Here is a 10,461-nt window from a genome sequence, read left to right as displayed (position 1 = left end):
TCTCTGTGACTCTCCTATTATTTTAGTTATACGAATATACAATATTCAAAAAAACTATCGTTGCATACTCGCGCTGCAACCAGAGGTCGAGAACCAGAAGAGCCCATTTAGGCCTACCTTCTCTATCAATCTATGTGGGTGAAATCTTGAGGGTTCAGAAGATCCGATGAAGCAGTCGGAGAAATTTTCTGCAGATTTCGTAATGGGTGGAGCAGCAGCAATAATTTCGAAGAGTGCAGCGGCGCCAATTGAAAGGGTGAAGTTGTTGTTGCAGAATCAAGGAGAGATGTTGAAAAGTGGACGACTTAACACTCCTTATAAGGGTATTGGGGATTGCTTTAAGAGGGTTTTGAGAGAAGAAGGTCTGCTATCTTTCTGGAGAGGAAATCAAGCCAACGTCATACGGTATTTCCCCACCCAGGTATTTGAAGTTTCTTTCCTTTCTTCGTCTCATTACTATAGCCAATTTTAATATTGTTATGTAATTCTTTCTCTTGTCATGTGTTTATGGATCCGAGTTTTAATTTGTTTAAACGCTTTATGTTTAACTCTTGCATGATTTCGATTTTCTGTTCTTTTCTGTTGTTACATTGTGCTTCAAGGGTTGATTGGCTGTTTTTCACAACATTTTTTTCCCTTAATTTTCGAGTTGCTGGTTACGTTCAGTCTCTTGAAATATAATGCACAATTTGCAGGGCTTTTAATTTTTCGTCCTTGGATTTTTACGTTGGTCATCTAATTTTAATTTCGTTTTTTCCTTTTCTTTTAACAATATAGACGAATTTCTGCTTCACAAAAGCATCCAGAAAAAACTATGATTTTTTCTATCCTTAGTACTTCCTTGACTACTGAAGTTCATATTAGTGAAGAGGCTGAGGCTTAGTTGGTCCACAGTGAGTTCAGAGGAAATTCTGCAATGCCCTTAGGGCCTGTTTGGTTACATAAATCCAGAGATTTTCAAATCTCTGGATTCATGAATCTGAGAATTATACCCGGTTTGGTTGTAAAAATCTCTAGATTCATGAAATCTAGAGACGTGAATCTGTAGATTTATGGGTAAGGGGTGAAATCCAGAGATTTCAAAAAAGCTATACATTTGTACATTCCCAAAAATCACGTCAATCAAATAGTTTTTTAGAATGAATCCACAGATTTCATTCCACAACCAAACATCTAATTTTATAAATTATAACTCCATAGATTTGAAATCTATATATTTGAAATCTCTAGATATTTGAAATCTCTAAACTCATGTAACCAAACAGGCCCTTAAAGATTGTGAGTGTGACATTATATTAAGCGTGATAAGGATGATTTTTCATTCTTTCCCTAATTGTCTCTAATTTGAATTCTTTCCATATTATTTGCTCCTCTCATTTGAAGTCTTTCCATATCATTTGCTCCTCTCATTTTAATTCTTTCCATTCATCATTCCTCTCGTTTGAATTCTTTGTGTTCATCATTATTTCCATTTGAATTCTTTCCATACCATCTCATCCTTCCATTTCATTAGTATCCTAATTTGGCTTGATTGGTTTCTCTTTTAAATCAATTGGATTTTATAAATGCAGTCAGCCATGCGTTAGTTCTTTTGGTTGAGTGTGACAATGGAGTTTCACAAAGACAGCCTGGCACAGCCGCATCCTGGCATGTTCGCATCTGTTTATCAATTGTCTTCCACTATATTTTCAATTTGATATCAAACAGGTCAGGTTGCTGGATTGCAGACAAAAGTTTTTTACCTACCCAACCAATAACAAACGAAACTACCATATGAATGGAGCCTCTGGTCTGAACTATCAGTGCTTAAATTTTCTACTTGAACAACTCTGATTAGGATAAAACATACCATGTGAGCAGAGATTCGTGGGCTGGAGAACCTGCCTAGAGACCCTCTCTACAGTTGCCTGCATGAGAACTCCAATGAGATATTAGATATTAGATATTTCTTCTCTTATAGCAGAGTTCATGTGTTTCTGCACTTAACAATCTTTTCTGTAATATTGCTGTCTGTTATTGCCTTTTATTATGGGTGAAAATAATTTAAGCCAAGCCAACCAGTTTATTTGATCAAATACTGTTATGGTATATTGCGTACTTGGAATTGAGGTGGCTGTGTTGGTGAAGGTGCATTCATGAAAGATGGATAACAACTAGGCTCCCCTTTCAGTGAAGTGTTGGGTTTGCCTCTTTCTTGTATCCTACTAGTAGCATAATTATTATTGGGTTGAGTTTTGAGTCCAACACATGTATAGGATTAATATTGTAATTGTGTGGGGATTAGGATTCCTGATGTTCCCTTTATATTGTCACTGTGAGAAAATTCTAGACAAAAGGGGAGATCATATTGTGAGGTGGAGAGATTTACCCCCCCTTTTTATAGGATACCAAAACTATATGGTTCTCTTGGGTAAGTGTAGGCATCTGTGCTGAATCAGGTTTAATATCATCTGTTGTATGTGATTGTTTGCTTGGTTTCTTCCATGTGATTTTGCATTTGCACCCATGAATAGTATTGAAGTGAGGTTTGGCAGATTTTTGCAAGGTGTATATGGAGATATGAGGAACAGGCCAGAAAGTTGAAAATCAAATTGTTTCCCTCCCCTATAAATTCTGGATCTCGTTTTCCTTTCTACATCCAGCGTTTGTTCTAAGAAAGAGACATAGGAAAGGAAAGGGGCGCAGAAGGAGAAGAATTGTACATTCTAGAACTGATTGATTCTCAATACCTTGTCTATTGTCGGCAGTATCTTATTTGAACTTGCATGGAGCAACCGAGCAAGGTTTGACAGATCTTTTATGGTGTATTTGGAGATCTGCAGAAAGGGTGGTATGCCAAAGAGTGGCAAAGGTTCAAAATCAATCATTTGCCCCCCTCTATAAAGTCTGGATCTAATTTTTCTTCCTACATCCGAGGGTTTGTTGGAGCAAAGTGAGAGAGAGTAGGAAAGGAAAGAGGTGCAGAGGGAGAAAATTTGGATATTGTAGAACTGATAGATTCTAAATACCTGGTGTATCATCAGTACTCAGTAGTATCTTAACTAGTGACCGTCCATAGAGTTGTATTCTGAGTAGAATTCCTATTTAGATTACCACATAGATTACAACTTAAGTAAGGAAGGTAAATAACATAAAGTAAACAAAGCGAAAGGGCTTTGGTGATAATTCTGCATTACTAAGTGTTGTTTGATCTGATGTTTTTGGTCCTCTTATGAAATATTAGGTTACTTGCAATGTGAATATCAGTTTGATTATCAAAGTACATCTTTTTAGGTTTAGTAGTGGGAAACCCAACTCTTGAAGCAGGCACTTCAACTATATCAATTTAGTTGTAATAGAAGCCATATCACTACACTCAGCATTGGACTGGATCTAGCCATGTTAGAATGAACACCAAGAAATCACAAATTGAATTAGGAACAAAACGAAAAGAACACAAAGATTTATCGTGGTTCACTCACTAATGTGGTGTGCTACATCCATGGGCAAAGAAGAAGAAGTTTCCAACATGTAGAAGAAGAAAAGAATGGAGGCCTCTCAAGTCTCAACCAATCGTCGGAAGGGCGTCACAAGAACTCTCACCCAAAACCCTACGGTGAAAAATCCCAAATCTCTCAATAACCTTGTAGCCAAATAGTTTATATATATATGGGTCGATCCATCGGGTCGGGTCGTCCAAGCCCTCTGCTTCCATCACAGATATCCAGAATCGGGTCATTCAGGTCGCTCACCAAAATATGTTGGTGTGGGTCCATCATTGAAGTTGGGTACAAGAATATGTGTTGCAACATAACAAGCCACAAATAGTGCTTCTTGCTTTTCCATGTTATTAGATTGCCATCGCTAAGTATGCAATAACTCGTGGTAGATCACCTACCACCATTAGAACTTGCCTAGTTTGCATTAGGATACTCAATCAGATAAATAAGCTGATGTGGACAATAAGTTCTTCTTTTTCCTGGAGCCCCCCAATGTAGATCACAGGTCACCTATAGCTGCAGGAACAAGCCCCCAAACCACCCTAATGTAGTTATGGGATTAATTGCTGTGAGAGGCAGCTTGGTTTGATGCGGTTACAGGTTTATGTAATTTGATGGAGCATCATATAAGGGAGCCAAATTCCAAATTGTGTGGAGATTATTTAGGTTTATTTACAGCCTTTTATGTGTTAGTTTACATCGAAATGGATGAAGAAAGATTGAGACACTGTTGATGTGAAGAGTTGTCATAGCCCATATTTGTCTTCCTTGAGAATGCTTTTTAGAAGATTTTGATTATCCATTGGAATATCAAGTGGAGAAATACTCTATCCTAATGCTGCCAACTTTTAGTTCCATTTTCAATTTTAGAAAATATATTTTATTTCATTCCGATAGTATATCAGGTAACTTCTGATTTTAGTTTGTTTCTATTTTTATTTGTTGTCAACACTAGAGTTTCAGTTTTGATGTTTGACAACTAAATTTTATATTAAGTTTCAATATTTGATATAAGCTACTTGGTAGCAAACACTTTCTATTTTTGTTCTTTCTATTTTGGACTTAAACCCTTGAGTCTAAATAATGTTCAGAGACCTCCACACAATTTAATGGATGAATTTTTGTTATTGTTTTCAGTGTATCGTTCTGAGATAGGCTAGGAAAGGTGAGATACCCAGGCTGAGACAGCCAGGATCTTTGTTTAATAACTGAGATAGCTATAGAGGAGAGACCCAAGGCTGAGTTGATCCCCCACGCCCTCAATCTATCCTTTGTTGTTTCTTCTTCCCCTTCTCTATTTTTCTGTTTTGTTCTTACATTCTATTATAATTTTGTGTAGTTTAATGTACGTCTATGATTCAATCAAGGCTTTTTGGTTGCTGCTGGTTAGGAGATATATAATCGGGAAAATACTGCCAACTTGTTCACCATACAACTAGGGTTCATTTTTTTTGGAACCCTATTGTTGTTGACCTATGATCAATCCTACAGTAGAGTGGATCTTGCAGGCACTTCTTGTACATTACCCTCCACAAATATCTTAATGTATTATTTGTCATCTTAAGTGATTGTGTAAACTGGTTAACAACACCAACAACAAAGGATATATCAGGCCTAGTAACAGTTAGATAAATGATTTTTCCCAACCAATCCCCTTTAGCAAAGCTTTTCCTCAAATTTCTTGGCCTTACTTTTGATGTGAATCCAGAGTATCAATTGGTTTCGAAGCAAGTACCCCAGTCTCAGATGAGTGTATTGCTGCATATTTTTCTCAGTCTCATATGAGTGTACTGTCATATATTTTCTTGTGGTAAACTAATACCTTTTTTATTCTGCAGTACTTCAATACTGTTAGAAATAATGAGAGATAGCATGATGTAACACAACAAGAGGAGGCCCCCTATCGTGGTTTCCTTATTGGTTTTGGTCTTTGGTCATTAGTGTCCTAATCTGAGTGAGTTTCCTACTAAGCTATAGGATTAATTAGGTCAGAGTTAAGGTTATATTTACTTTTGTAATTCTATTTCAGTTTTCTCTTTTCTTTTGATTGTCTCTCCCCTCAACAAGAGATGGTCCTCTCTCCCTTGTGTTTATAATTTTAAATTCCTTAAAGATAAAACAACGACCGTCCCTTTTCTACTTAATAACAATTTCTTCTGTTTAAAGAAAGAACAAGTAAAAAATACTTGAAACAAAAAAAACCACCGATCTCTTTTTCCTTTCTTTTTTCCCGCCCTAGTCCCCCCCTCTTACAATCTCACCACAATGAGCTTATTTAATTTTTTTTTTCTTTCAAAACTTGTACGACCCATCCTACCGAAATTTCTTGTATTTTTCTCTTTCATGATCAAAACCAATTGTCCTTTTTTTTCTTCTGACTATTTCACGATCCAACCCCGGATCACGGTCTCTCCTTTTTTCCTTTCCTCCTTCGATCGTCTCTCTTCGACGATCCGAGTAGTTGAAAAAAAAAAGAAGAAGAAAAAAACAATTCCATGATCTCTAATACTCAAGAATGAAGGATTCGATTAATCCATAGAGGCCTTCTTTATTCTCCTTACACTGTTACTCTCTTTCCTGAATCTTTGTACACGCGACAATTTACCGTACCTTGCTTGGATACCTGAAAGCATTCCAATGTTTCATCTGAAGGGCTGATCCTGGATGCATCATCCCCAGATATACTAGTCGTTACTTTAGAGTTTTACACAACTAGAACAATGATTAATGATTTTGGTAGAGTATCCATTTTCAAGTTGCAGAAATCACAGGAGAAGCATTATGGACTTTTGATAGGAAAGAAAATAACATGTAGCACCTGCAAATCCGAGTTAAAGATATGGGTGCTGGCCCTTTCAGGCTGCCATTATACAATGGTTTGTCTTCTTCTCTTATTCTTTAAATGCAGAACAAAGAACACATTGCAGGCATCAGAATATCACACAGTAAACCTATAAACATTTCTATAAACACTTGTCAGCCATCGTATTGTTAACATCTGCATCTGGGTTGCAGAAACACAGCCTTGGGCCAACCTGAACCCAACTGAGGTTTCCAGACCAAGATGAACCGGATACAGTTTGAGTCATTGTTCTAGTAGAAGTTTAGGAATTTTTATCTGGGAGAGATGATGTTGCTTTGTTTTTAGAATTTAGCTGGTCACAATATTTGATTCCTCCTTTCTTTTAGTTACCTTATTTGAACTCAGATCCTAGTTAGTGAGTCAGTCTTAATTTAAGAGTCTTTTTGTTATCTATAATATATGATGTAATTCCCCATTAAAGACTGAATGAAAATATGATTTGAGTTTATGTTTGTTACATCCTGTGTGACTGGCATGCACCCTTCTGAAACCCCCAACCCCCCCCCCCCCCCCGGTCGTTTTGCTCTCTTCTCCTCATCCCCCTTTCTTCCTATTCTTTTAGTTCTCCTTTTGTCAAAGCCTACTACTATACCAGGCCATTCTCAGTTCTGCATTAGTTTGTTTTACACTTATGAAAATTATAACTGTATTTTTATGCAAAGGTACTGAATATCTCATATGTGATTAATCAAATGTAATATAATCATCCATTTTCAGCTTCAAAATTTCAACCTACTATATAAAAACCAGACATGATTCTTTTTTTTTTAGAAAGAAAAAAAACCATACATGGTTGAAACTTCTCAAAATGCACTTAGAGAAAAGTTAATGATTAAGTCACTTGTACCTACATTTGATCAAATAGAGAAATCAGTTATTCAGTTAACATAAGGATTTCCTATTAGAAGAATGCCCAGTACATGAGGCTTTGCCAAGTACATGATGCTTTGCTACTACAGCGTCTGGGAGGGGCAAAGATATGCAACCTTATCCCTGTTTCTTTTGGACCCACATCCTGATGTTTGCTACAGCTCAACTGAACATTATCCCATTCTTCTGTTAAGAGTTTGAAATACTTAATAGTTTGTTTTATAGAATTTTAACAAGTGTATGTACCTTTATTTTCACTTGACAATCCTAAATACTTGATATACAGCTAGTTGAACATATATACTAATGGTTTTCCTGTATGTGATCACCTAGTTCTGACTGATTGTTTCCTCACCGTGCCGTTATATGTATCTATTTCCTTTTCTGCGGATAATCTTTTCGTGCCCCCATTTTTGTCATTCTTTTCCTTATCCCAATTTTAAAGAATGGACATGTAAGTATATAGCATTCTCAGCATGCTTTCCAGGATCAGACGTGGAGAGAAAACTAAACTGATAGAAAAGTCTATTCTGATTGCAACTAGCTGATGAATCAAAGCTTAGTGTACAATCACTAACTCTGCTTTCATGCAGTTGACAATTAATTGCTTAATTTATAGTCTCCATGGTTGTCAAGGCGTCACCTAGGCATCCAGGCCCTTCTATGGTTCTGGGCTTGTTGCCTTGGTTTTGTTTGCCCCCCCCCCTCCTCCGACGCCTTGTCTCCTTGACAACTATGGTTTTCTCCTAGGTAATGTTTGAACTATGTTGGTTAGGTTCCCGCAATGCTGTTGTTCAGTTCTTTAAATCCAACAATGCCAATGATTTATTGTAGGTCATTCACTTCATCTCTCCCTGGTGCACTCTGTTGTGGTTTCATGTTTCTGTTTTTATGGTTGTCTGTGTACATTCTTTGCTTATTTAGCCGAATATGGCTGCTTTTATTGAATTCAGAATAATTAGCAAGTTCAATCTACTCTTTTCTTTTATCTTTTTACAAAGTAAAGAATGCTCACTCAGGCTTAGGGATGACCGGTGGAAATAAGCCTGGCTTAATAGAGCCTGGAAATGGGGAGAGACTGTTTAGCTCTAGACCATCTATTTTGAAGGTTGATCTAGTAGACTAGTAGGCCAAAAGTTCATCCAACTGAAAATCCTTTATCATCACAGCTGGGGCATTACTAAGCAGTGGCAAATGATCAGGAAGAAACATTTTTATGATTAGAATTCTTTTTTGGTGGTATCTCTATTTGTTTATCGTGAAATGTGTTTAGTGTTCCTTCATCACTGACAAAAGGTAGGTATTGTCAAACTGATATACTACTCAAGATTTCAATTACCAGAGATTGTTTTGTTGCCACAGGCTTTCAACTTTGCATTCAAGGGGTACTTTCAGAACCTTTTTGGATTCTCGAAAGAGAAAGATGGATACTTGAAATGGTTAGCGGGAAATGTAGCTTCTGGTAGTGCAGCTGGAGCAACCACTTCTGTGTTTCTGTACCACTTGGATTACGCACGCACCCGACTAGGAACTGATGCAAACGGATGCCAAGCCAATGGGCAACGCCAATTTAAAGGGCTAACAGACGTTTACAGGAAGACCCTGGCCAGTGACGGGATTGTAGGTTTGTATCGGGGCTTTGGGGCTTCAATCATGGGGATTACTCTCTACCGAGGAATGTACTTTGGGATCTATGATACTATGAAGCCCATTGTTCTTGTGGGACCATTGGAGGTAATGACTTCTAGATCTTTTGTGGATTCTCCCACCCTCCCAATGGGTATCTATATGCTCCATTTTATTCTATTTTATTTTGCTTGGATATCAGAAAGCTATTTATATCATGATGAAAAAGAAAATTACAGGCTATAGAAACTGTAATGATCCAAAAAAGAAGATAAGAATACCCCCCTTCAGCATTGCCATCAAATGGGGACTCTCACTTTATATTTTTGAATGGAGCTTTTAACTTTCAGAAAAACCCAACCAGGGATGTTTGTTATTGTTAGTTTTTCTCTTTACAAGTATTATCTTTTTTTCACTAGTATTCTAGTGATTTTCACTATTATGTTTACATCACTAGTGAAAGTTGTAATAGTAGGTGATTGTGTTTTTTGACGACGTCACATGGGGCTAATATTTATGAATACATTGATTGGCATATGCATGGTTGTCACCCATTTTTGGGTCAAGGCGACCTAGTGCGCCTTTAGCCTAGGCGACGCCTTGTCGCTTTGCTTGGTGTCGCCTTGGTTTTCATTGCCCTCTATTGCCTTGCCTCGCCTTGTTGCCTTGACAAGCATGGGCATATGCTTCAGTCTTAGCATTGCAGAAGATAACGGCCTTTTTGGTTGCATACCCATCCAATGATTTGGAACCTATAAGATATCTTCTAGGTCAAAAGACATCACAACTGTCTGTTTCTTTGGGTTGCTAATGTCCATTTTGTTCACAGATATATGTCCCACATATTTTGCTTGCTACCAAAACAAGATGCTTATATTGTTGCAGGGGAACTTTTGTGCGAGTTTTTTATTAGGCTGGAGCGTTACCACAGTTTCAGGGATATGTGCATACCCCTTTGATACCACTCGACGAAGAATGATGCTGACCTCAGGACAGCCATCCAAGTATCGTAATTCATTGGATGCCTTCCGTCAGATTGTTCACCAGGAGGGCTTCAAGGCACTGTTCCGAGGAGTAACTGCAAACATGCTTTCTGGTATGGCAGGGGCAGGTGTCCTTGCTGGTTATGATCAGCTCCATCGCTTGGCAAATGGACGTGAATATGTTTTAGAGCCTCAAAGAAGAACCTTGAAGTGATGTTTCTACACTGTAATAGTTTTTATACTAGCTTGAAAATCAATGTCCACTCCAAAGCAGATGATAGAAGAAACCAAACAGAAGAGCAGAGGAATGGATGTCTGATTTTTATTTTTGCACTTGCGCTTTCTGGCTTTCCCCATAATTGCATATAGAAACTCAGGGGAATGGCTTCATTGTGTACATTTTGTATTATATAATAATTCAATTCATTTCTTGGGAAATTTGTTTTCTGGCATTGTATGTCCTAAAATTAAATGAGATCAACTATTTCTTGAAGCCACTGCTGCATCTCTTCTACTGGCAGTCATAAAGAAACATATTAAATGCTTGAAATACTAATCAAATGAAATTATAAAGTAGGAATTTCGTTTAGTTTGGTTGGACTGAACTCATTGCTGTCCTGAGAGAGAGAGTTGAACTGGG

General features: G+C 37.5%; 1 protein-coding gene across 1 annotated transcript; it reads left to right on the top strand.

Moving 5' to 3' along the window:
* ER-ANT1 (endoplasmic reticulum-adenine nucleotide transporter 1) lies at positions 1-10,461 on the top strand. Its single transcript, XM_089165349.1, has 3 exons — positions 1-421; positions 8,575-8,946; positions 9,724-10,461. Exons 1-3 carry the CDS (start codon positions 167-169, stop codon positions 10,033-10,035), a joined length of 939 nt encoding a protein of 312 aa, XP_089021475.1. The 5' UTR covers positions 1-166; the 3' UTR covers positions 10,036-10,461.

The sequence above is a fragment of the Hakea prostrata genome, chromosome 8 (assembly GCF_041222555.1).
Source record: "Hakea prostrata isolate BN-2017 chromosome 8, UWA_Hpros_2, whole genome shotgun sequence".
Classification (NCBI taxonomy): Eukaryota; Viridiplantae; Streptophyta; class Magnoliopsida; order Proteales; family Proteaceae; genus Hakea; species Hakea prostrata.
Note: the sequence above shows the minus strand (reverse complement) of the source record. Positions and strands in the feature narration are given on the sequence as shown.